Consider the following 27,819-nt stretch of genomic DNA (forward strand, 5'->3'; position numbering starts at 1 on the left):
CATCATCTGGGCACTTGTTAGCAAAAAATTCTTGGGCCTCACAACAGACATACTGAATCAGAAACTCTGGGAGTGGGGTCCAACAATCTGTTTATACCAGCCCTTCGGATCATTCTGATGCATGCTCAAGTTTGTGAATGACTATTATAGATAGTGAGGATATGGTGTTAAAGAGAACAAAGTGCTTGTTCTCTTGGAGCAACTATATACAAATAGATAAAAATAAAATTTCAGGCAGAGGTAAGTGTTATCGGGGAAACCAGAACAGGAGACGGAGGGAGAATGTAGAGGGTGCTCAGGCAAGATGTCCCTGGAGTATGAGCTCTGGAGTCAGATTGAGCAGGGTATGAATATTGGCACCACCAGTTACTAGCCCTTTAAAGGTTTAGTTTCCTCATCTGCTAAAATGGAGATAATAATATTACTTACCTTACACAGTTACTGTGAAGATTAAATAAGATAATGTTTGCAAAATTCTTGCAACTGTTTCTGTCACAGGGTAAGCCCCCAATAAGTGTTAGCTCTCCAAATATGAGGGAGGAGTGCTATAGATAGATATTTGGGAATCAACAATGTAGAAATTAATAGTAAAGTGGGTGAAAAGGTGGATAGACTGAGATGTGAGAGAAGAGGATGGATGATGGGACCCTGTTGATGGGAGCAGAAGTGGGTTGGGAAGTGGTGAGGAGGTGAAGAAATGAAGATGAGGAAAGAGAACTTTTATTTGAACCCAGCTAAAGCTGGAAACTTGGAAGAAGAGGCCAGTGGAGAGGGTGACTAACCATCCTGGTTTGCCTAGGACAGAGGATATTCCCAGGATGCTAAAACTGGGAAAGTCCTGGGAAAATTGGGGTGAGTTGGGCACCCCACCGGTGGATAGACTCATGGGGGTAGGGTGGGGTTAGTAACTACTGTGATCTTTCTTTTTTGGTGCCCTCTGATCCCTTCCTTACAGTAATCTTGTAAAGTATCTTCCGGTAGCTTGACTCAACTGGAAGGGCAAGGGAGCTCTGGCAATGCAGTGGGGAGAAGTCAGCCTTGGCTGGACAGAGCAGGATAAGGAAAGACAGAGAATAGACCTGGAGGGGCAAAAAGATAGTAACCAGCACAGGGACAAGGGATAGAATTGTCTGGGATTAGTCTGACTCCAGACCTTTTATTCTCTTACCTGCCTTGTCCAGAGAGGGTAGGAGTGGGATGGGTGGGTGTTTTCTGCATCCTCAAATTAACCTTAAATAAAGTTATAAAGGTTATCCAAGGACATTCTTTGGTATCTGAGCAGCCCACACAACTTTTCTTTTTTGATGTTCAGTGGTGTGAGTGCCTTGTACAAGAAGGGGCAGGAAGGATCTAGCTACTCCAGGGATGGAGGTCGTGAAGAAAAGCCCCACAGGGGCACTCAAGTATGGGACAAGGATGCCCTTGGGTGCCCAGGTATCTTCTTCCAGCTCACTTCCCGCCTGAAGGGCTGACTCCTCAAATTGCGCCTGATGGGAGCTGTCGCGCTATGGCAAAGGGCAAAGGTCAAAGTCCACAACTGCATGGTACAGTCTTGCAAGGCCAGAGGGCCCGACTGCCCGGCAGCCAGGATACCTCTAGCCTCCCCTAAACTCAGTTGACAAGAGGACCCTCCACCCGCCAACCCAACCCTGATTACAGTACTGTATACTTGTAGGGCTGGCCGAAGGCGCTTCGTGATTGGTAGGACGGGATGGGGGCGTGGCCTCATGTAGAAAACCTCCTCCGGATTGGTGCAAATCGTCGAGGGCGGGGCTTGCACTCCGGCTGGGCGCGAAAGCTCGAACGGCGCTGCGGGGCTGGAGACGGCGGGAGCAGCTGCGCCCCGGCTCAGGGAACCGGAGAACTGCTTTGTCCGGAGCGGAGCGCTGGGGATGCCAGAGTCATGACGGGCGAAGTGGTTTCTGAGGTGAGTTCATGCACATGCCTCCATCCGCGGCTGCGGGGGTCCGGCGCCGAGGGGTGGGGTGGGAGCGGGGTCGAGACGGGCGAAGCCAGCGGCGGCGTCTGGGATGACTACAGCTCCCGGCGTGCTCTGCGGCGGCTCGGCCTCGCGGCCCCCCGGGATCAACCCACTGTCCCCGGGGGCTCGCGACTCCGCCGTCCAGTCCTGGAGCTGGGGTTCTTGCCTCAGCCCTCTCGGTCTTGTTGCTCCTGTCTTTGTGGCGCGCCCAGCCCCTGCAGCCGCCCACCCGCCCTCCCCTTTGGCGCGTTTCCTGCCGAGGGAGCTCTTCCTCCTACAGCGCCCCAAAAGAGGAAATTCCAGGCTGAACCGGGCCGCTGGGATGCGGGGCGGGATTCTGTGTCAATGGACGGCGGGGGTCTCAGGGAATTCGACATTGGCTCTGGAAGGGGCCTTGGAGGTCATTACACGGGGCCCCGAGAGGGGACGTACAGTCTCAGGGCCTCCTGGCTGGTAGCTGACTGGTCGGTGGCAGAATTGGGCGGAGAAACGACGTCTGTTTCCAGACCTGTGTTTCACCCTGAGGCCGGGGCTAGGGTGAGACACTCGCCTTGGGAGCAAAATTTAAGGCTTCGTCAAAAAAAGTAATCAAGATAATATTTTAACGCAATATTTTTTAAATAAAAATTAATGCAAAAGATTCCATGATTTGATTTTGAACAAAATATCAAACTTTTAAATAAAGACAAGATCCGACCTTGCGCTTGCACTACTCTGCCTAACTCACCTCACCCTAATCCCGGCCCTGGTTCCAATAAAACTTTACTTACACAAGCAGGCGGCTGACCTCATAAGCCATAGTTTGCCAATTTGATTTTTTCTTTTAAATATTGCACTAAGATATTATCTTGATTACTGATGGGTTTTTGAGACTCTCTCTCCTCACCCTTTTCCTGGCCCTGATTGTTGCTAGTACCACTGCAAATTGTCTGGATTGGAGTGAGTAAGAGCATCACCATGTACCTTACTGAATACAGTTTCTGTATGGACAGTCTTACTGCTTTGAATTGTTGGGAGGATCATCAGCACATACATGATGATCCTCAGTGATTCCTCGGTGCACATTATCTATGGTTATTATTTTAATAATTGTACCAAACATTCAAATCAGTTTTTTTTTTTTTGCTGAGGAAGATTCGCCCTGAGCTAACGTCTGTTGCAAATCTTCCCCTATTTTGTATGTGGGCCGCTGCCACAGCATGGCCACCGACCAGCAGTGTAGGTTTGCACCTGGGAACTGAACCCCAGGCCACCGAGTGGAGCGTGCTGAACTTAACCACTAGGGCACTGGGCTTGCCCTCAAATCAATTTAATAGTTGTTTGAGAAACCATTAGGATGATGCCTTGTGCCCTGTTACATTACAGATGTTAGTATTTTCCCCCTTATTAATGAGTTGATTCAGAGCCCTAAGAACACGGAAGAGGTAGGAGACCTGGCGTCTAGGATCAGCTTGGTCACTAACTGGTCAAGTCACCTAACACATCCTACTTCTTAGATTTTTTTACTTGTGACTTTTAAAGTGGTTTTATTTGTAAAATTTCAAACATATACAAACGTAGAAAGGCTGGTATAATGAACCCATCACCTAACCTCAACAATTATCAAATCATGCCAGTCTTGTTTCATTTATACCCCTACCCACTTTCCCCCTCACCGGATTATTTGGAAGCAAATTCCAAACATTATTTCATCCACAAATATTTCATTATGCATCTCTAAAAAATAAGGGCTTTCCAGAAAAGATAACCACAATATTATTACCACACCTAAAAGTTTTAGAATTATTGCTTAATATTAAATATCTAGTCAGTGTTCAGATTTCTTTGACTCATACATATACTTTCAATTTGTTTGAGTCGGGATCCAAAAAAAGTCTGCATATTGCAAGTGTTAATATGTGTGTGTATGTATATATCTTAGCTCTCTTTATAGGTCCCCCCCCACCTCTTTTTTCTTGCAATTTGCTGTTAAAGAAACCACATAGTTTGTCGTATAGAGTTTTCCACATCTGGATTGCGTCTCTGTGATGTTACTTGGATACACTGAGAAACAGTTTACACAGAAAAAGCATAATAAATGCTTAATTATTTTCATTTATTTACCATTACTCAAAATAAAGGGTTGGTTCTATAGCATCCTTCAAAGGTGGACAATGAATTTTTGTTTCTTTTTTGTCCAGTAATTCTTAATATCATCCCTTCATTGAACCATTGTATGGTTTTTTTCCTTATTTCAGCCTGATGATCCCATAATGATTTGTGTATTATTATGTACTTAGTTTTCTTTCACCTGCTGTTTAATGTATATTCTCATTTTCTAGGTTCACCTAGAAATCAATGATCCAAAACTCATTTCACAAGAAGCAGATAGTCCTTCAGACAGTGGACAGGGCAGCTGTGAAACAATTGGGCCCTTGAGTGAAAGAGGTTTGTAATAGTCAGTACTTTTATTTTTAGGAATAGAATGTGGGGGCTTGGGTTGTAAGTAGATCAAATTAATTTCATTATTCTCTTGATTTATTACGTTATTAATGCCTAACCTTATTGTTTGTTTTATTTATTATAAAAGCAAAATAATGGTGCTTGTACCCTTTTGAAAATAACCCATTTCTATTATATTATTGAATGTATGAAATGTCTAGAAGCTACCACATTGCCTGGTTGAATACATTCGTCTTATAATAAAAGGATTTTTAACACCTGCCAGAAGGATTAGAACAACTTTACACATTGTAAATATATATAATTACATGTCTCAGTAAGAGACATTTTTCCAGGGAAAATGTTTTTCAAAATGTATTTTTAGATTTGCTTTGCTACAATCAGTTCTTGGTGATAGTTACATAATTTCACAAGGTGATATATCACTTGGATAATTGGATGTTTTTGAGGAGTAGTGGGACTAGGAGGAAGGCCAAATGACAGCAGACCTCTAAAAAAATTTGTGTTTCCTCCAGATTCAGATGAAGAGATGTTCGTGAGTAAGAACTTAAAAAGCAGGAAGGTGCTACAAGATAGTGATTCTGAAAGAGAGGACACAAATGCCTCTCTGGAGAAGAATACCTATGACAGTGTCGTGGAGGAAAATAAAGAGAACTTATATGCTGGGAAAAATGGAAAAGTCAGAAGAATTTACAAAACTCTGGCAGACAGTGATGAAAGTGACATTGAGGAGTCTTTGTATCAGGAAAACGTTGAGGCCCAAGTGACACCTTGCTTAGAGCTGGGTCTCCAATCTGAAAATTCTGTGGACTTGACAGTTGACAGAAAGATTTCCAAAAAACCCAAACGTGATAAAGAAGGAACTGAAGGAAAAGGAAAAGGAAAGTCAAAGAGAAGACTTGAGAAAGAAGAGAGAAAGATGGAAAAAATTAGGCGGCTAAAAAAGAAGGAAACAAAAAATGAGGTACATTTAAAAGAATAATTTGCTGCTTCGAAGGCAGTTGAACATTTTAGAAAAAGTTGCTTTTAGTTCTTGAGGTTGTTTCTGCACTCAGAATATAGCTTTGAGTTGATTGTGAGTAATGAGGTATGTGATTTAAAACTTGTTGGTCTCATTCTCCATTTCGGATACATGGAGGACACTTCCAAATAAACGGGTTTCTGATTTCTTTGTGAGCACGTGGAGTAATTCTTTGCTGCTTCTGATCTGATTAAAATTCACTTTCAAAGAAGGATTTTTCATGCGTCCATCCGTCAGAAGTCTTGTTTGCTAACTAGAAAAACCATCCTCAAGTTTTATAAGCTAGTTGCTTAATAAGTGTTTAACTTATTTGTTAATATGGACAGTGGCATAAAAATCACAGTGGGGGGCCGGCCCCATGGCTTAGCGGTTAAGTGTGCGCACTCAGCTACTGGCGACCCAGGTTTAGATCCCAGGAGCGCACCGACGCACCGCTTCTCCGGCCATGCTGAGGCTGCGTCCCACATACAGCAGCTAGAAGGGTGTGCAACTATGACATACAACTATCTACTGGGGCTTTGGGGAAAAAAAAAGGAGGAAGATTGGCAATAGATGTTAGCTCAGAGCCGGTCTTCCTCAGCAAAAAAAAGGGGAGGATTAGCACGGATGTTAGCTCAGGGTTGATCTTCCTCACAAAAAAAAAAATCACAGTGTGGATTTCAAAGGATGTCTGTGGGTTAGGAACCAGTGAGAATGTTCTAGAATGCCATGGGTTTTCTCCTGGCCTGATCCAAATTGCTGTATGATGTTGTGAAATATTGGATTTTGAAATGACTGGATTTTGCTTTTCTTTGTGCATTGTCCAGGAAGATGATGTGAAACAGCCATTTAATGATAGTGGCTGTCTTCTTATGGATAAAGATCTTTTTGAAACTGGGTTGGAGGAGGAAAATAGCTCTCCATTGGAAGATGAAGAGTCATTGGAATCAATAAGGGCAGCTGTGAAAAACAAAGTAAAAAAGCACAAGGCAAGTCAAAGATGGGTGTAATAAGAACTAACCCGCTGCTTCTAACCTTTGCTTTATTTTCTGATTTACTGTTGGAACCTTAATTTTTTTTAACTGAAGAAAAACACGTGTCAATTAATTTAAGTTTTTCAGCTGTTAATTTTAGAGTCATGGAGTACAAGTGATAGACATGCTAACTTGTTTAGCAACTAAGTATTTTGATTGCCCTCATAGGAATGTTGGGGAAAAAAGTAAGATACTTTATGTTGTGTGAGAAGCAGGTAAATAATGGGGCAGAGATATAAACTTTGTAATCCTGTTCTTCTAAGAAATGAACCCATAGAGGTTCAGGAAGGGTATGGGAGAGAATCATCAGTCAAAACATCGCTGTCCTAAGTGTTTGGAAGCATAATTATTCTTCCTAAGATTATCTTTAGCTCCCTGGGAGTCACTGTCCCTCCTTAGGGAAAGATGTAATGCAGAGATATAAGAAATGAGGGCCCAAACTCCATTTGAGACATCTAATTTGTTTTGTAGGCATTATAGATAGGATGCTGTGTGTTTAAAATTTTCTATTTGATAATTATTGATTTATTATTAATGTATCATGATGTGATGTTGGAGTACAAAAGCAATCTTTGAGTAAGCAACATTCTCTTATTTCAGTTTGATTTTTGTCCATATTATTCAACTTGTAATCTTCTCTTTTAGAAAAAGGAACTGTCTTTGGCGAGTGTGGGCTATGCATGTGAAGAAGAAAGTGAGTTATCAAAAGGCACCGTGAGGAAGGTGAGGCAGAGCCCTGTATAGTTGTCATGTTGATCTCTTTCTCCAGAAGATTGTGAATTTCTCAGGGATAAATATTTTTTCAGGTCTGTCATATTTTGGGGGTACTCAAGATGTTGCTTTGTACATAGTAGGGACAAAGATATGGATTGGATTGAATAAATTCTATGTGACTTGCAAATAAATGAGCTCCTTGAGTTTATATTGTATTGAGCTTATTAGTGCTTACTATTCGCTCTCCATCCTCTTTTCTTGGAGAGAGCAAACTTTTGAGGGATGAATATCTGTCTTTCTGGATAACAGCATTAATGTAATCTCATTCTTTGTTCTCTTTAAGGAAAGGAAGGCAGCCAAGTTAAGTAAGGAAGCGTTAAAAAAACTGCATAGTGAGACTCAGCGCCTTATTCGAGGTAATGCAAACCAGTACAGTAAACTTTGAGGCAAATCACAGTATTTCTTTGTAAGCTTAACTTGGATATTGGAGATTTTCATTTTTTTTAACACTCCTAATATGAATGGGATTATAATATCAAGTTAGAATTGATCTTGGTGAATGGCCATTGTTCTAAAGCTCCTGGAACATTAGTATAAACTGAAAAAATTTCCAGAACTGTAGTGGTGGTAAGGAGGGAGTTTTTTAATGGTTTTTTATGGACCAGCTGCATCAGGATCCCTTTGGGAACTTTTAAAATATGTAAATTCTTAGGCCCCACAGAAATTCTGATTCACTAGGCTTGAGATGGTGTCCAAGAACCCATATTTTTAGAAAACTTCCTGCAGCAGTTTGATTTCACAACTAGGTTTAAAAGCCATTCCTCTTCTGGGAGTTCTTTTGTACTTAGGTCCTGTCTTTATTAAAGCCAGGATTGTTTTCTATTTCTGGTGATGGCTTTGGTTGTACTGTTAACTGAATATGAAGTGACATTTCAGAATATACAGTATATGTATTTGCTTGTTTTTTTCCATTTTATAGAGTCTGCACTTAATCTTCCATATCACATGCCTGAGAATAAAACCATCCATGATTTCTTCAAACGTAAACCCCGGCCCACTTGCCAGGGAAATGCCATGGCGCTACTGAAGTAAGAGCCCTCTTTCCTTTTGATTATAATTTTCATAAACATTCAGTTTTGTAGCAAACATATGGTGTAAAAAGTTCAGATTCCTCACTCCCTTAAAACTGATTTAACTGATTCATTATGTGCTAAGGAATGAGAATGTTTCACATTTAGGATAATTTTCAACTTCAGCTCATTTTTCCTTTTCTAGGTCATCTAAGTATCAGTCAAGTCATCACAAAGAAATCACAGACACTGCAAATGCAACTGAAATGAATAATGACCACCATGGCCAAGATGCTGAGCAGACCACGGGTGCAGGACAAGAAATGGAAATTAAAGCACTCCCTGTAGTTTCAAAGGAACCCCAGATGACTACTGGATCAGATGAGTCTTGCAGTAAGGATTTGATGGGAAGTGAAGAGCTAGACATTCAGGAGAAACAGAATCAGAGTGATGCTAGATCTTCACCTGGGGACAGCTCAGTGGCACAACAGGAATCCAGCTTCCTCGGGAACAAGGACAATGAGGAGTATCAGACTGGAGGTCTTGCGGCACCTGAACCTCACGCCCTGGAGGGAGAAGAAGACCTGAAAAAAACAGAAGAAGCAGATGAGAAGGTGGAAGAGCCCAGCCAGCAAACTAAAGCAGCAGCAGTTGTACCACCTGAAAAAGTGAGGAGGTTCACTCTGGATAGACTTAAGCAACTAGGAGTAGATGTTTCCATTAAACCTCGGCTGGGTGCCGATGAAGATTCCTTTGTCATACTTGAAGAACCTGAAACTAACAGAGGTAATCCTTTGAACTGTGGGGAGGCCTCTCCAGAGTGATTTATTCTGGCAGCTGTCAATTATATACCACTGTGGAGGACAGGGAACACAGGAGAAACTGATAACCACACATGATCTTGTTCTACAGATGTACCAGATACGGGTAGACTCCCATTTAGATAAATTTGGCAGAGTATAGAAATGTTCTAGGGGCTGGCCCCGTGGCTTAGTGGTTAAGTGCGCGCGCTCTGCTACTGGTGGCCCGGGTTTGGATCCCGGGCACACACCGACGCACCGCTTGTCAGGCCATGCTGAGGCCGCGTCCCACATACAGCAACTAGAAGGATGTGCATCTATGACATACAACTATCTACTGGGGCTTTGGGGAGAAAAAGGGAAAACAAAAAAAGGAGGAGGATTGGCAATAGATGTTAGCTCAGGGCCGGGCCGGTCTTCCTCAGCAAAAAGAGCAGGATTGGCATGGATGTTAGCTCAGGGCTGAGCTTCCTCACAAAACAAAAAAAGAAATGTTCTAAACCTGATTTAAAATGGAAACCTGTTCATAGGTTAATATACAAAAGAGATACATTGCTATTGTGTTATGGTATGACATTCATAAAAGCATTATTCAGTTTTTCACAAAGGGAGACATTTCAGTTCAGTACATTGTCTGCAAAACTGAATTTCTTTTTCTTTTCACTCAACAAATTTTAAACTATCCACTACATGCAAGATGCTGTAGGGCGTACCAAGAGAAATCTGATATTTATCCTACACTTAAGCTACTTACACTGTAGTAGGGGAGATGAGAAGTATGCAAATAACAGTATTGCAAGAGAGAAGGTGGTAAGTGGCATCTTCTATAATGAGCATGTGTCACTGATAATTGGAAAAAATTAAATAACGTGAAGACAAGGGAAACATAGTCTTTGCTGAAAGAAACGTTTAGAATTAAGTGCTATGGGACAACAGAGGAAGGATAAATTTCTTCCAATAGGTGATTAAAGGAAGGCTTGAAGAGTAGGTGGATGTAATTGCCTGTTCATTGTTTTTCCCTTTGTACTTTGAGTAGGGATCTTCTGGCTTGTTCCCTACACTATCCCCAGTGCTTCCACAGTGGATGACACATTGTAGGCATTCATATTTATTGAACGAATGAGTGAATGATTCTTCAAGACAGAACTCAAATATTACCACTTTAGCTAAATTTCCTGACTTGTAGGTAGAACTGGGTGTTCCCTCCGCTGCATTGAGGCAGTGTGGCATGATAATTAAAAGCTTAGACTCTGTGGCAAGACCAGGGTTTGAATCTAGACTATGCTACTTACTGTGTAACTTTAAGTGTGTGATTTTGCCTCTCCAAAAGATGGCTTTAAAAAAACCATCTTTTTAAAAAAATTAAGTAACAGCACTATCTGGTTCACAGGGCTATAGTAAAGATTTGTTGAAGTAATGCGTACAAATGGATAGCATAACAAAGCACTCGAATACTGGCTACTGCTACTTCTATTATTAGTGAAATTATTTACATCAAGACTCTCCTTCACTAAACAGCTTATTGCTGGCAGGTGCTATGTCAGCCACAGTATCTGGTATGTAAGATATGCTCAGTGAGTCTTTGTTGATTGAATGGGTGGACTTTGTGGAAGTGGAGAGAAGCACATTCTTGGAAGGGACAAGAAGAGCTCTGTATGGTGCATATTGGGAGGATGAGAAAGTCAGTTTGACCAGACCAGGAGGTCGGGTGGGAGTTTGTGTAACAGAACTAGCATACCTCCATTGGCAAGGAAGCATGGGAACGAGCTGTTGCCCAGAACAGGGAGGGAAAGTTTTGTTGTATGAGACTAGAAGTTATCTTAACAGTCCCAGACTAAGAGATAGGGAAGAAATATTTTTTGAGTACTTACTATACTAGACACTGTAAAATTTTGTTATATGGGACTAGAAGTTATCTAAACAGTCCTAGACTGAGAAACAGGAAAGGGAAGAAACTTTTTGAGTACCTACTATATTAGACATTGACAGAGTCTTTATTATTTATGTTTCTTAATTTTCGTAGTCCCAGGTATTCTTATGCAAATGAAGAGACTGAGGCTTGGAGAGTTTGGGTAATTTTTCCAACATTATACTTGGCTTACACAGGGGCGCAGCACCGTGCCTGGCACATAGTAGGCGGTCATTTTTAACTCAGAATATGTTTTCCTTTAGAAATAATACTTGACATTAAAGTTGAGTTTCCAGACCAGCCTATTCCATAATGTACATGAAGTTGGGATCAACATTCCTTCATTCATGCAATAAAATTTATTTAGCATGGTGTTCAGTGCTGTGTATACAAGTAAGACGTAGTCCCTGCTCTCAAGGAAATTAAAGTCTAGTAGGAGTGAGAGGCAGGCAAACAGACCATTATACTACTGGATGGTAAGTGCTGTGCATACTTTGAGCCTAGAGGAAAGGTACCTCGCTTGGAGTACCTCACAGGGAGTCAGGGAAGCCTCTGAAAGGAGCTGATATCTGAACTGAGTCCTGAAGCTGAGTAGGAGATACCAAGGCAGAGTTGTGAGGGAGGGCTTTCTTGGTGGAGGGGACAGACCTGCAAAAGGCAAGACAAGAGAAAGCACAGGGAGTTCTGGCTGGCGAAAGTGAAGATTGCAAGGGGATTGGTGACCGGAGGCCAGATTGTGTGGGGGTTTTAAGCCATGCTAGGAGCTTGAACTTTAGCCTTTTGTTAGTAGAGGACCATTGAAAGGTTTTTAGCAAGGGAAATGACCTAATCAGATATTCATTTTAGGGAGTTCAATTGGGTGGCTGGTGTGGTGGACACATTGGATTAGGTTAAGAGTAAAAGCAGTATCCTTAACCTCGTGTAAAATAAGGTTTCCATTAGAAAATGCATGTAGATCTAAGCTTTGGGGTGCCAGGAATATATTACTCCTGCTTCCTGCAATAGTATAGGAAATAATCTCTGCCCTTAATTCCTCTACTTTCTGGACTAAGAGCATTGGAGCAATGGGAACGAGAACAGTTGTAGATCCAAGCTATTGGTGGAAACTTGAGCTGGAGCAGAGACTTTTCACTTAGGAGATGAAAGGTGCTGAAAAAAGACTGACGGAGGGAGAGGAGCTTGAACAGGGATTCTAGGGTGGGGAGGGTGATGGTTGAGTCACATAGTAAAGGGCAAGAAAAGTGGGTGCTCTGGTGGGTTGGGGGATGAGTAGCTTTGCGGGGCCTGGCTTTCTCCAGAAGAACAAAGGCACCTCCTGCCTCACTATTATTTTAGGTCCCAAGTTATCTTCCTCCCCATTCATTTCTTTAATTCTCTTGGTGCCAATAATGACCTACCTATTTCTGTTCCCTTCCCACTGCCACCACTCATTGCTTCCAACCTTCCTGAACCACTGTAAAAAGGATGCAGATTTACAGCTTCTCTCCCTACTCTTTTGTTTGTAATGTAAACATACCATCCTTTGGAGGTGGATTTTTGCTGCTAATAATGTTAGGGACTCAGAATACAAAGGTTTCCTTCCAGTTCTTTTTCTACTAAGACCCTCTAGGGAAGGTAGATGGTAACCACAAAACTACTAAAGTATGATTCGAATGCATTTTAGTAAAAGAACCAAACTTCGAGTATCCTGGACATTTTATCATGGAAGAGAACGTGTATGAGATTATCCAGCATCCCTCAACCTGAAAGGGTTTTTCTCCTTTTCCTTTCTTTTCTCTTTATAACTGTCATCTCTCTCACAACAGATCCCACTATGGTATGAGGAGTTAAAGTGAGTAGGGATGGTGCCAGGGAGCAGCTGGCTGAGGGAGAAAGGAGAAGGAAATTCTAGACAATAGCAGCGGGGAAGAGGGGCATGTCTTATTGCCATTGGACCACTGAACTTACTGCTCCCAGTGTATATAGTCTCATTGGTATATAAGTTGGGTGTGTGGTACAGGGGCCGCCTGTAAGTGGGATTTCCTTTCTGATTGTACTAGTATTACAGTTTTACCAAAAACCTTTTTCCAGTCCTGCTGCTGAATTACATCACTGACTGGATTGATTGTTTTCTTTGTCCATTTTTTTAATTGTTCTTGCCCATGTTTAGTAAGATTGCTAATAAATAATGAAATGTTCAAAATAGGGAATTAAAAAAGAGATTGAAACCCACGAAAAATTAAGCCCTTGAATAATTGAGAATTATGGTATTTTTTTCTACCAGTTTAATACTTTTTTTTTTTAAGAATTGCACATATTTAGATACTTCACTTATAAACTTCTACCTTCAAAGTCTGATTTTTGAAATATATTGAGGAAGAACAGTTGCAGCAGTCCATTAACCAAGAACTTTGGGTTAAGTTCTAAGACACAGGCGTTAGTAGCAAAGGGGTTTTTGATGTCTCTGTGTGTGTTTTTCCCTCAACTTTGTTGAGCTAAAAAACTTAGTTTATAATTCTTAACTGGAATCTTAAAGGAAAGAGTTTGAGCATGGCAAACTGACATACTGGTTGGCGTTTGGGTTTAGAACTGGAAGCCTTGAAGCAGCGTTTCTGGAAGCATGCTAATCCAGCAGCCAAACCCAGGGCCGGTCAGAAGGTGAATGTGAACATCGTAGTGAAAGAGGTGGGCACTGATGGGAAGGAGGAGCTGAAGGCAGATGTGGTGCCTGTGACTTTGGCAGCTGAGAAGCTGGATGGAGCGAGCCACACAAAACCAGGTATTTGAGTCCAGTGTTTTCTGCTTTATGCTTTGTACCCCTGGCAGGTCTTTATGGCTACTGAAGACCCTATAGTGAAAAGTTATAGAATCTTTTTCCTTGGAGACTTTGAAGACCGGACAGTAGTACCTCTAGCATGATTCACGTGTAGCATTGCCTGGATGTGTGGGGTGGTTAAGATGACTTTATTTCTTAAAATAGCCTTTGTCAAAACTAATAATATCCACTGTAGAAAATACATGGAAAAAAGCAAACAAAGAGCTTCTACAATCCTCTATCAGAGACAACTTCTATAACCATATTGTGTATCTATCCTTTTAAACTCTCCTCTTCGCATGTATGTCTGTGTATGTTTAAAAAAAACAATAATGCGTTCATAACCATGCATTCTGCTTTGTAATCTGCTTTTTTGTTTTAACAATGTGTTGGAGACAGGTCTATTGTTCCCACTCTCACTTTGAAAATACAAGTAATATATCACATAGAAAAAAAAAAACCCACTGAGAAAAAGGTATAAAAAGAAAAATTAATCTTCCCAAAAGTAACTGTTAACAATTTCTTGTGTGTCCTTCTAGGGAAATTCAAATGCATATACCAGTGCGTGTGTGTGTGTGTGTGTATGACATTGAACACTTACTCTCTGCCAGGTACTGCTCTAGGTGCTTTACAGTAAATAACATTATTATCCTTATTTTATATATAAGGAAACTGATATACAGAGCATTTAAGCAACTTGCTCAAGTTTTCACAGCAAGCCTAATCCAAACTACCTAACTCCAGAGCTCAGATATATATTTTATTGCCTTTGAGGTTTTTTAACAGCTGCATAATATTTCATTGTATGAATATAGTGTGATTTGTTTAGGCGTACTCCTATTAATGGACATCTTGTTCATTCCAGTTTTTGGATTTCATACAGTGTTGCATCCTAGGATCATATATATGTTGGTATATCTGGATGTGAAATTCCTTACCATGGAATCCTTCAGTCAAAATTTTGGTATATATCATCCCATTGTCCTTCAAAATAATTGCCCCGGGGCCGGCCTCGTGGCTTAGCGGTTGGGTGCGCGCACTCCACTACTGGTGGCCCAGGTTCGGATCCCGGGCGCGCACCTACGCACTGCTTCTCCGGCCATGCTGAGGCCGTGTCCCACATACAGCAACTAGAAGGATGTGCAACTATGACATACAACTATCTACTGGGGCTTTGGGGGGGAAAAAAAAGGAGGATTGGCAATAGATGTTAGCTCAGAGCCTGTCTTCCTCAGCAAAAAGAGGAGGATTAGCATGGATATTAGCTCAGGGCTGGTCTTCCTCACACACACACAAAAATAAATAATTGCCCCAATTTACACTGAGTTTCGGTGTATAAGAGTTCCTGTTTCTTTCTGTTAATAATGGATAGTATCGGGGCTGGCCTGGTGGCGTAGCGGCTAAGTGCATGCACTCCGCTGCAGCGGACCAGGGTTCGGATCCCCGGCGTGCACCAATGCATCACTTGTCAAGCCATTCTGTGGTGGCATCCCATATAAAGTGGAGGAAGATGGGCATGGATGTTAGCTCAGGGCCAGTCTTCCTCTGCAAAAAAAAAAAAAAAAAAGAGGAGGATTGGCAACAGATGTTAGCTCAGGGCTAATCTGCTTCACCAAAAACAAACAGAAAAAAAAAAAGGATATCAAACCTAATTTTTGCCAAATATGTCAAAAATGGTATCTCATTATTTTAATTTGTATCTCTTTAATCAGAAATAAGGTTAAGCATTATTTTTAATTTGTTTATTAACAATATATGTTCATTTTTCTCTAAACTACCAGTTCATATCCTTTGCCCATTTTACTCTTGAGTTGTTTCTCTTTTTCGTTAATATAGCTAAATTTATCAGTGTTTTCCTTCAAGGCTTCTGAGCCAGAGACTTTTGAAGTCCCACTCATACCCCCTTCTTTGTGCTTTTTAATAATAATTTTATAATCTCTGCATAGTATATAATCCCAGGGTGTAGAACATAATTATGGAAGTTCTCTCTTACTTCAGTTCATAATAATCCCCACTTGTTAAAATAACAAAAGCCTAGAGTACTAAGGTCTCTGATTTTCCGTTTGAGATGTGACTAGAACACTTCTGGAGTTGCCTAAAGTGCACACTTACATTATTGTAGTATGTAGTCAGTCATTATGTCTAAAGCATTTCTTCATATTTCTGTTCAGGTGAAAAGCTTCAGGTGCTGAAAGCTAAATTGCAGGAAGCAATGAAACTCCGAAGATTTGAGGAACGCCAGAAGCGCCAAGCATTATTTAAATTAGATAATGAAGATGGATTTGAAGAAGAGGAAGAGGAGGAAGAAATGACAGATGAGTCTGAGGAAGATGGAGAAGAGGAGGAAGAGGAAGTGTTAGAGGGAGAAGAGGAGGAAGAGAAAGCGTTAGAAGGAGAAGAGGAGGAGGAAGAAGAAGAAGAAGAAAGCAATCAGGTTTCTGGCAATTATGTAATTTTGTTACTTGGTCATGGTAAGGGAAAGAGAAAATTGGATTTAAATAAGATATAAGAAACATGTTCAATTGTATAAGAGATTTCAGTAGCAGAGATGAATATAGCTAGCTCATATGTACCTAAATCTTCGTGCATTCAGTTCTGTCAGCACCATTGAGCACCAGCAGTTCACAGAGCTGTAGCTTTGGCTGTTACTGTTAGTTGACATATTGTAATATAATGCTAACATTAAAATGGCTATGTATTGATAGAGACTTTCACCTTTGTTTTTTGTTTAGTTTTCTCTATTCAGAATAAAAAGCAGTTTTAACCTTGGCCAGGTTGAGGTCTGGAAATTCTCAGGCAGGCTAAGACTTTCTGAGTTAATTTCATTCTTCGTTGAGAAGAACATTTGTAGAAGGGCTTCTTGCCCTTGTTCCATAGTATTGTTTTCCATCTAGGGAAGATAGATGATGATAGGATTTTTGGTATTAGAAAAAAGAAAAGCTTTCTTGCTTGAACCCTGGAGTCACTGGGAAGAGTTGGTTGATATTTAACCCTGGGTAAAGGAAGAAGAAAGCAATGGCTGGATTGGGCAGCATATCACAGTCTGTGGTTGGTTTGAGGTCAGTAGTTATCCTGCCATCTCAGGCTAACATTTAACCTCTCATTGCCTCAATAAAATGATAAACCAGTCTTCTTTCATAATCTTGTAGCAATTTGGGGAGGGTAAAAGGTAAAATAAAATAAGTATTAAAGAGCTCTAGGAGTGTCAGGGAAAATTATGTTAATGATAATGGTTAGACTGAGCTTCCTTCAGGTTTACCTTTTCAGGTTTAGGATGTGACCTGTAACCAAGCATGCATATTTCAGGCTAACAGTGTGTTTGCTTTTAAAATTTTTGACTTGTATTATTTTGTTTTCGGGTGGTGTGATTGATAAAGATTGCAGAATTCCTTCTCAGTAGTGAAGAAATAGAAACCAAAGATGAGAAAGAAATGGATAAAGAAAACAATGATGGCAGTAGTGAAATTGGCAAGTCAGTTGGCCTCTCTGTTCCCAAGCCTCTCTCATCCGATTCTATCTTACTTCTATTTAAGGACAGCTCTTCCAAGATGGGGTAAGTAATTCTCTGTAAGGAAAAATAAGATTCCCTTGGATGTGCCGCTCTAGTAAGCAGAAACAGATACTCAAACAATTTACCTTGTTATTTTGTAGTTACTTTCCTAGTGAAGAAAAATCAGAAACAGATGAAAACTCTGGCAAAAGGCCTAGCAAACTGGGTAAGTAGTGACTCTTATGCAGAACTTGACTTATCTTTAATCCTCCAGCTTTGATACTTAAGGACTACAATTCCATAACGTTCCATTTTTTGAACCATAGTGGACTTTTCCCAGTCTTACATGTGGCAATGAAAGGGATTTATTAATAAGAATTTTTTTTTTGGTCCAGCAGTTTTGAAAACTTACATGCAGTTTCTTTATAGTTGACCATGGGCATATAATAGGTCCGTAGTGAGTGTGTGTTGATTAAGTGAACTGTGAAATATTTCTATCATGTGTAGATCAAAGGAAGATGTATAAGTGATTGGATAATGAAGAGAGTGATTATGGCCATTAGTCAGGGTGAGAGAAAGATGGGAACTTTCAGGTGTCATTTATTTTATTTTATTATTATTATTTTTGTACGTGAGGAAGATCAGCCCTGAGCTAACATCCATGCTAATCCTCCTCTTTTTGCTGAGGAAGACCGGCTCTGAGCTAACATCTATTGCCAATCCTCCTCCTTTTTTTTTAACCCCCCAAAGCCCCAGTAGATAGTTGTATGTCATAGTTGCACATCCTTCTAGTTGCTGTATGTGGGACGCGGCCTCAGCATGGCCGGAGAAGCGGTGCGTAGGTGCGCGCCCGGGATCCAAACCCGGGCCGCCAGTAGCGGAGCGCGCTCACTTAACCACTAAGCCCCGGGGCTGGCCCTGGTGTCATTTAGTTTAGAGTGATAAACGCTGATCGTACAATGCTGTCTTAGTACCGTAATTTACCTTTGACTTAATGTTTTGGAACATATAACTTGAGAAGTTTATCTATGAATTATACCTGACAGTTTCATTCTCAGCTCTTTTTCCTAAACAGATCCACCTTATTTCCGGAATCACTCACTTAAAAGTTGTTTCCCTTTCTTTAGATGAAGATGATTCATGTTCATTGCTAACAAAGGAGAGCAGCCACAATAGCAGCTTTGAGCTAATTGGCTCCACAATTCCATCCTATCAGCCTTGCAACAGACAAACAGGCCGTGGGACCAGTTTTTTCCCTACAGCAGGAGGATTCAGATCTCCTTCCCCTGGGCTATTTCGAGCCAGTTTGGTCAGCTCTGCTTCTAAGGTAAGATGATAATGGTTTTCTAATCTCCTCCCCCTATTACTTCCCACGTTACTAAATAAAGTGTGTCCAGGCCAACCAACTCCCACCACATTATGTATGTTCAGTTTAAAAGTTCCACCCCCTTTGTGTATTAAAAACAAGCCTCAACCAATGTTCTTACTTTCTTGGAGATATTTTTTTTATGCTTCTCTTGGCTATGCATTGTCCTCCTCAGCTGCAATTGCCTGAGAGTAGATTACACATTGCAAATAGCAACTTCTGTTGTTGTCATGACAGTGAATGACATTTGTAAAATGTTTTGTTTTTGTTTGGTTTTGTTTTGGTGCCAGAGTTCAGGAAAGCTGTCTGAGCCTTCACTTCCCATAGAGGATTCCCAGGATCTGTATAACGCCTCCCCAGAGCCTAAGACACTTTTCCTAGGAGCAGGAGACTTCCAGTTCTGTTTAGAAGATGATACCCAGAGCCAACTGTTGGATGCAGATGGGTAGGTAGTTTTATGTTTCTGTGGGTGGGATGGTGTTGGGTACTGCTTAATTTTGTTTAAAAATAAAGTGAGCTTCTGTTACTCCATCTGTGCCTTCTCTTCTGAGAAAGAGAAGGTATGCAGACCATTAGTATTACATTTTACAAGTTTGAACAAAGTCTCTGCAGAAAATAACATGTAAATAGCCCTTGCTGGCATTCTGATCCTTCGATCTCTGCCTTATTTGAAATGCATAGCTCTTGTAAGGGCATCAAATTTCCCTGTATCCATCCTACTATGTTACGATTGTTGGTTGGAATTGAGAATTGACAGACCTGTGTGTGGCACATTACATGGACATAACACCAAGCCCTACTCTAGCACCATCGGAAGCCAAAAATCATCCTTGACCCTTTATCTTTTGAATAGCATTTATTCTTTCATAAGACTTCCCCCTCCCTCTTCACATTATCACAAGGCTAAAGTTTGAATCTTTTGTCTTCTGGTTTGGGATTCAGCTTCTAGCTATGGTATTGGAAATGAGTTCAGGGTTTTTCACCCACTACTTTGTTTTTTTCCTAGAGAGCTTCTTACACTCTTCATTGTGTTTGTAGGTTCTTAAATGTTAGAAACCACAGGAATCAGTACCAAGCTTTGAAGCCTCGATTGCCATTGGCCAGTATGGATGAGAATGCCATGGATGCTAACATGGATGAGCTATTGGATTTGTGCACTGGAAAGTTCACTTCTCAGGGTGAAAAACCTCTGCCCAGGGAGAACGACAAGAAGGAGAACATGGAGGAACTTCTGAATCTTTGTTCAGGAAAATTCACTTCTCAGGGTAAATAGCCACCAGAGAGCATCAGGCTCATCACAGCCAAATATCCTAAGTCAGTGTCCTTGAAAAGAAGCCCCTTACACTTGGGTGAAAAGTTCACAGAAAAGAGGGCTGTGGATTCTTGCATGCAGGCTGAATTCACTGCTAGCTCTCTCTGACATTTAGAGCTCTTACTTTCTTAGGGTGGTAAAGTGTCAACTTAAGACTGCTTTAGCTTTGGCCATATGATTTGTGATTTATGTTAATATGTGTGCAAAGCTTAGAACAGTGTCTGGTTTATAGTAAATTTCATATAAATGCTAACATACTATTTCCACCTACACGCTCCTTTCTCCCCGCCGCCCCCCTGCTAGAATGTCAGCTTTGTGGGAGCCAGGATCTTTGTTTTGTTCACTACTATATCCCTGGTGCCTAGCACATAGTAAGCACTAAATACGGATTTGTTGAATGAATGGATAGTGAGCTCTTTTTGGCAAGCTTACCTTAAAACTATATTGAGCTGGCATGTCTTTCGATGGCTGGGAAAAGAGGATAAAGCTGTCATTCCTTGGTGACAAATCTTTTTCTTCTTGTGATATAGATGCCTCCACTGTGGCTCCATCAGAGTTAAATAAGCAGGAGAAGGAGAGCAGCATGGGTGATCCAATGGAAGAAGCACTTGCTCTCTGCTCAGGCTCTTTCCCAACAGACAGGTGAGTCTCAGTGATTGGTGGGGACCTGGGAAGGCCCGGTCTTCTGATAAAATCTTGGAGTCAGGTTCTGTGGGCTTCGCAATAACTGGTCACCTTAGGGGCTTCATATCCTGTCTGAGAGTCTTGCAGTGGGTTTGAGTCTCAGATTTGCATAGTAAGGAAATTATAATGCTTTCATTTAGTTGGTGGAGAACAGGGTAACAAAAGGCAAGAATAAGCAGATGAAAGTGCTCAACATCACTAATAATTAGGGAAATACAAATCAAAACTACAATAAGATACTACCTCACCCATTAGGATGGCTACTGTCAAAAAAACAGAAAATAACAAGTGTTAGCAAAGATATGGAGAAATTGGAACCCTTGTGCACTGCTGGTGGGAATGTAAAACAGTGAAGCTGCTATGGAAAACAGAATGGCAGTTCCTCAAAAAATTAAAATGTGATCCAGCAATTCTACTTTTGAATATATACCCAAAAGAAGTGAAAACAGGGATAGTCATACACCCATGTTCATAGCAGCATTATTCATAATAGTCAAAAGATGGGAGCATCCCAAGTGGATGAACAAAATGCGTTGTGTTTAAATGTGTTTCCTTCCCTTAAAAGGGAAGGAAATTCCAATACATGCTACAAAATAGACGGACTGTGAGGACATCATGCTAAGTGAAGTAAGCCAATCACAAAAATACAAATACTGTATCATTCCACTTATGTGAGGTACTTAAAGGAGACAAATTCATAGAGACAGAAAGTAGAAGGGTGGTTTCCAGGGGCTGGGGGGAAGGAAGGATGGGGATTGTTTAATGGGTCTAGAGTTTCAGTTGTGCAAGATGCAAAGAGTTCTGGAAGTTGGTTGCACAACAATGTGAATGTACTTAACACTTAAAAATGGTTAAGATGGTAAACTTTATGTTGTGTATTTTATCAACATTTAAAAATTTTTTTGTTTAAGGCAAGATATCTTGTTTGCTGTTTCTTGAAGAGATTGTTGGTGCTACTAAAATATTTTCAATTCTTAAATTGACCAACTGCTTATAGTTTGCTTCATTTGTTGATTTGCATCTTAGGGAAGAAGAAGGTGAAGAGGAAGAATTTGGAGACTTTCGGCTTGTCCCAAATGATAACGACTTTAATAGTGATGAGGTGAGTTTTAAGGGAACAAAATCATTATAACTAAACTCCATGTATGGATGCTGTATGTTTCGTTTTGTTTTTTTTCCTAGTCTGAGTTCTTGAGAATTCTAAGTTTGGCATCTTATCAGAGCAGTTTCCTAGAATAAGATGTTTGGGCAGACGTTTATAAATCCTGTTTTAGTTGAGGACACATTTTATTCTGTTTAACTTTGGGAGTGATACTATATGATTTTGCAGGATGAACAACACAGTGACTCTGATAATGAAGATCTGGCACTGGAAGACCATGAAGATGATGAAGAAGAGCTCCTGAGGCAATCTGAGAAGTTGAAAAGGCAAATGTAGGTGTTATGTCCATTCTTCAATTGCTAGAAAGTTTTAACGGTTGAGCTTGCCACCTTTTACCTAAATTTGCTGGTTCTACTTTTGCTTTTGTGGTTAACAAAGATTAAATAAAATCCTTTCACATGCCATCTCTTGAGTATTCAAAGATGATCATGTCCTCCTTAAGTGATTTCTGTACTAAACATCTCTAGTTCCTTCAACTGTTTCTCACATGACATTGCTCCTCATGTACTGGATATTCTCTTTATCCTCATGTGTGGTCTGACTACTGCTCTATGTAGTGGTACAGCCACATCCCTTCTTCTGGATGCATACTACTTATGAAGTAACCAAAGATCACAAGAGCTGAATCACTCTAGATCCTGAGGATCTGGTAGACAACTAAAATTCCCTGGGTCTTTTTTCCTGTAAATTACTCTCATTCCAGGTTTTCCTCATCCAAGTCTTGGGCAAATGACCCCCCTTTATTTTTTTAATATTTTATTATTGTTCTGATTATAAAAGTAAACCTTTTATTTTAGAATATGTAAAAGAATACAGAAAGATATAAATAAAAAGTCATCCACATCCACCATGCAGAATATTTGTGAAAGTGTTGATGGTGGTTATTGCCTCATAATCTTTTTTTTTGCATATATTTTTATATAGTTGAGATCTCTACAAATTTTTTTGTATGTACAATTTTGCATCTTGCTTTTCTTCCCAGTTAGCATATCCATGAATGTTTTCCCATGATGTTAAAAGTTTTATAAAGACAAATTTAATAGGTATTCAATATTATATTGAATGTGAATGACTTTTGGAATTCACATATAGGACATCATATTGATGCCTATTAGATTTATATTGTTGGTTTTAGCCCATCATTCTATTCTGTTAAGATCAGTTTTGGGTTCTAATTTGTCACCTGTCAAATTAACTATCTCATACAACTTTGGGTCATCTATAGATTTTTCTAAGGCAATGGTTCTTAAACCTCATTTAACTGCAGAATCCTTTGTTCAAATGAAATCTTATAAAAAATGACAGGTAAAAGTTGAACTGCTCAAAGAGGGTAGGTGGGAAGATTGGGAAACTGATTGGCTAGTAGCCCCTGAAGGAATTCCCCAGGAACCCTAGGATTCAGAGGAACTCAACTTAAAAAACAATAACATAATTCTGATCAAAATCAGCCTTCAGAAAGCCATCAAGCTTCTGCCACTCATGACCACAGATAATAGGACTTTGAACCCAGGGTGACAGCAGATTTATTCTCAGTGGGAACTGAAATAGAAAAACTAACTAGTTGTTTTGATTACCAGGAACTTTGAGGCTGGGTCGTGCCTCTAACTTGGGGGTCAAGATTTGGTGGGCTAAGAAGATCCCAATCTGTTACCTCTCTATACCATACTATCTAGTCTATCTCCTAAAGCTGGTGAGCTTAAATACAAAACAAAATAGTTTGAACCTTCCAGCAGGTGTGTCCCAAATGTATAGGGGAGATTGAGAGTTCTGGCTTTAGAGTTACCAACCTAGTAGAATCCAAATTCTGCTACCTCCTAGCTGTGTGACCTTGGGTAAGTTAACTCTGAGTCTCAGTTCCTTCAAGTGTAAATTGAAAGGAATAATAGTACCCCCTCCTGAGATAATGAGATAATGCCCATAAAGTACAGTTATTGGCACACATTATATATTAAATGATAGACTTTTAAGTATTATCAAAATATATCACTATTAATTTAAGCTTATTATTGTTATTAGAGATGGCTCTATGTTCTGCTTTTTTTATTGCTTCCAAATTCTGTGTGTATATTCATTGTTGAATTTTCTAATCTTCAAAATTGTTTTCTAGGAGATTGAAGAAATACCTGGAGGATGAGGCAGAGGTATCAGGGAGTGACGTGGGAAGTGAAGACGAGTATGATGGAGAAGAGATTGATGAATATGAAGAGGACATAATTGATGAAGTACTTCCTTCTGATGAGGAACTACAGAATCAAGTCAAGAAAATACACATGTCAGTATCCCAACAAGCCCCTCTGAGTAATGGGGTGCATCTTAAGGCAGGCCCTATAACCAGCCAGAGTGGTCCTAGTCTTGAACACCATATTTCTCCTGTTGTAGGAAAACAATGTTGGATGATGATAAGCGACAGCTACGTTTATACCAAGAAAGGTACCTTGCTGATGGGGATCTGCACAGCGATGGTCCTGGACGAATGAGGAAATTCCGATGGAAAAACATAGGTATCTTGGTTGTTGCCTTTAGAAACAAATGGTACAAGGTACATGTTTGTCCAGTTTAAGACAGCAATTGGAAATCAAACTATAGCAGGCTATTGTGGAGGGTCTGGCTGTAGCTGTTATTTTCTATTAGTGGATAGGAAAAGTTTGTGTCAGTATTCAGTAAATGATAAGGGTTCATTTGTGTCTGTCCAGGCACCCTCTCCTGTGGGGATTGCAGAATGCTGATAGCCTTAACTCTTTGCTTTAGATGATGCTTCCCAGATGGACTTGTTCCACAGAGACTCTGATGATGATCAGATGGAAGAACAGCTTGATGAGACGGAAGCCAGATGGAGGAAGGAGCGAATTGAACGAGAGCAGTGGCTTCGGGACCAGGTAGGACATCTGCAAGAAATTCGCCTATTCTGACCCTGATTTATGAGGAGGAGAGGACCCAGTCACCTAACTTGTCATGATAGTTTCAACATCTTGGGCAACATACTGCTGTCCCTTTTAATCCTTGGATTTTCTTTTGTGCTTTGAGAAGGTTACTGTGGGCAATTCTCTTCCTGTTTGTCCAAAATCAATTTTTTTGTCTAAAGCAATAAAAGGTTGCAAAAAGGAAAGCAAATAATATCCCAGGTACTCTAGCTTCCAGGCTATGCTAACTATTTGGGGGAGCTGTAGACTTCTGTTACTACTATCTGAGTTTTATTTTCAGGCACAGCAGGGGAAAATTGCAGCTGAAGAGGAAGAAGAAATTGGGGAAGACAGTCAGTTTATGATGCTGGCCAAGAAAGTTACAGCCAAAGCACTGCAGAAGAATGGTGAGCTCTTGGTCCTTCTCAGGGTCCAGCTCCCTGGATTGTTAGTGCGGGAGCCCCGGAGGCGACTCCAACATTTTGGGGCTGTCGCAGCCTAGTCATGGGCCTGTGTCTAATATTGTCTTAAAGAGGCCTCTCAGAGGCGTGGAGACAGTGTTCTTGGATCTGAGACTATTAGGCAATGGACATTGTAGTTGCGAATATATGGTTTTACCTTATGTTCTAAGGCAGCTCAGAGAGTGAATCCTGGCTTCTTTATTTAGTTGCCAGGATTATATATCTAAGTGTTAGAGCTGGAATTTGAACCCAGAGCTTAAACACTACTCCACACTCTGACTACTCTTTTTTTTTCATATTAATACTGTTAATGACTAGTCGATAAGTTCAACTTAGTTATCTATTCTCATAGCCACTTACTATAGTTTCAAGTCACCATTATAAAATAATCAGAGTCCCTATGGCTTTAGTTTATGGGTTTAGTTAAAGGCTTCTTAGCTTGTTTAGATTTAAAAGTAGTTCTACTCAGCTTTGCCCAGAACAAGCTTTTGTCTTTTCTTTTCAGTCAGTCGCACTGTGGTTATTCAAGAATCAAAGTCTTTATTCAGAAATCCTTTTGAAGCCATCAGACCAGGAAGTGCCAACCAGGTTGGTTGGGGATCTTGTCACCTGCCATCATGATCTGCAATGTTATAAAGGCCCAGGTCAAACTGAGGGAAGGCTCTGTCATTAGGGAAGGGTGGTGGCTGCAGGAAATGGAAGTAGATATCAAAGGAGCCTACTATTTCTTTTCTACTTGAGTAGGGTAGGACTATGTCCCCTCAATACCTGGGGGAGGCGCGGAGGAACTGACTTCTCCTTCTTTCCTTGGCACTTGGAATTTGATGCCAGATGACTCTTCTTTCCTCAGCTGAAGACAGGCTCACTGTTAAACCAGCCCAAAGCTGTGCTTCAGAAACTGGCTGCCCTCTCTGACCTCAACCCCAGTGCTCCCCGAAATTCGAGAAACTTTGTCTTCCATACACTTTCTCCTGTCAAGGCTGAGGCAGCAAAGGAATCGTCTGGACCTCAGGTAGGGAATTTGAGAACTGATTTGGTGACTCGCCAAAGCAGAATTTATTTATTTTTGAATTAAAAAAATATATATTTTTGGCTTAAAGGCTTATACTGCAGTTTTAATCTTGTAATTCCCAACAAAGGGATTGCTACCCCCAGTAGATAATCAGCTTGAAACTTGCCTAGAAAGTTCCTATTTCTTTCCTTCTTTTTTTTTTTTTAATTGTCCATGATTTAACTGTGAGTTGCTTAAGAGCTAACTGAAAGTAAGTACTTGTATGAGGGTCTTGAGCTGGCTCTGTCTCTCTCTGCTCTCTAGGTAAGGAGAAGGCGTCCATCTTTAATGACTTCCCCTTCACCTAAGCGTCCCAAAGCAGATGATAGCTCTTCAGGACTGAAGCAAAGCATCTTCAGATACTTGGAGAGCTAACACCATCAAGGGTGCCAGCACCTATGTTGAGACTGCGTTGAGAAGTATCTGGCACTGAAGGTTGGAATTGATGCTCATGTGGATGATCCTCCCTTCCTTCATAATCAGTGCATTAAGATTGTGGACAGAGATTCCAGTTCTTGCACTGCATGGCTCTGGCCATCTCTTTCCTTTCCTAGTATTATTTCCTGGGTTGGCCACTAACTTAATTCTGCAATGTTTACAACATCGACTCATGGGATACTTGGGTATCCTCCATTAAATATTTGACATTTTATCCCAGCAGCTTCCTGGGTATCTGATACCTCTTTGTGAAAGGGGTGGTTGGAGGAGATGGGGAGAAGGAAAAAGTGTGGCGTTACAGAAAGCAGTGAATGTCAGTACCAGCATGACTCTTTCACCCCTCAAGATCTGTACCACAGTGACCAGGACTCAGTGAAAGAGAGACTTCTTAGACAGAGGACCTAGGAACCAACAGATGGGCTGTTATATTAGTCTTGCCCCTTCCATTTTTCTCTATGCCTCTTCCCAAGGCAGCCTCAAATTTCCAATCAACTCTTGCTTCCTTTATAATGAGGACTCAAACTGGTACCCAAGTCAGAAAGACCTTGGCCCTAATTTTATGGAGTATGAGGATGAAGATAAAGGGTTACACCCCATGTCTGTCCACAGTAGGTATTCCATGGGGCAGAGAGCTCTCTCCTGGGACTAAATTTTTGACTTGAAACACTGTTGCTCAAGCAGCTCCCTTCTCATCCTGACAAGAAGAACTATAACCATTATTTATTGCATTCAGCTGGGTTGAGTACATTTCCCTGACCAGTCAGAGGACAATTGAATACTTCATTACTTACTTTGAGAGAAAATCACCATGGAGTTTAATCCAAGTATTGTTGAAGAGAATTGCCATCGCTTCCGATTTTCCCTGAGCTAACATGAGGCTCTCAGAATTTTAGACAGATTTTTGTTCCCCTCAGAACTGAACATCACTGCTGCTTTGGAAAAACATTCCATGTGATACTGTGGTTTCACTTTCAGGAACTGGACTTGGAAAATTGGATGAATTGGGCCAGTTTTTTACTGGCAGATGGGTAACACCAATTTAATAGATGGAATTAGGATATAGGTTTTCTACAGTTGTTTCTAATACACGAGATGCTGACTTTGACAGAATTTATGTTTGTATATTTGTAATCTTGTAATGGGGAAAATGTATCTAAAGATGTTTTAATATGTATATAGTTTTTCAATAAATCTCAGTGCCTTGAAGACAG

At 40.7% G+C, this 27,819-nt stretch overlaps 1 protein-coding gene across 1 annotated transcript; it reads left to right on the top strand.

Moving 5' to 3' along the window:
* The first annotated feature begins 1,711 nt into the window (after window positions 1-1,711).
* Window positions 1,712-27,819, top strand: CLSPN (claspin). The gene is made up of 25 exons (XM_004425940.3): window positions 1,712-1,927; window positions 4,303-4,408; window positions 4,939-5,387; window positions 6,251-6,412; window positions 7,103-7,180; window positions 7,515-7,587; window positions 8,151-8,259; window positions 8,447-9,027; window positions 13,517-13,708; window positions 15,916-16,178; window positions 17,122-17,297; window positions 17,396-17,460; window positions 18,362-18,561; window positions 18,891-19,045; window positions 19,639-19,865; window positions 20,443-20,554; window positions 21,623-21,698; window positions 21,927-22,030; window positions 23,866-24,030; window positions 24,138-24,259; window positions 24,507-24,634; window positions 24,960-25,065; window positions 25,625-25,707; window positions 25,970-26,131; window positions 26,435-27,819. The coding sequence occupies exons 1-25, from the start codon at window positions 1,712-1,714 to the stop codon at window positions 26,543-26,545; spliced, it is 4,221 nt and encodes a 1,406-aa protein (XP_004425997.2). The 3' UTR covers window positions 26,546-27,819.

This window comes from Ceratotherium simum, chromosome 22 (genome assembly GCF_057802395.1).
Source record: "Ceratotherium simum simum isolate JZ-2026a chromosome 22, ASM5780239v1, whole genome shotgun sequence".
Lineage (NCBI taxonomy): Eukaryota > Metazoa > Chordata > Mammalia > Perissodactyla > Rhinocerotidae > Ceratotherium > Ceratotherium simum.

Excerpts from the sequence above, each read along its gene's own strand:
- CLSPN (XM_004425940.3), top strand. The coding sequence starts at position 1,712 with ATGGGGGCGTGGCCTCATGTAGAAAACCTCCTCCGGATTGGTGCAAAT. Across the intron at positions 21,699-21,926 it reads ACGACTTTAATAGTGATGAG|GATGAACAACACAGTGACTC; the intron begins GTGAGTTTTAAG and ends ATGATTTTGCAG. Across the intron at positions 25,066-25,624 it reads CAAAGCACTGCAGAAGAATG|TCAGTCGCACTGTGGTTATT; the intron begins GTGAGCTCTTGG and ends TTTTCTTTTCAG.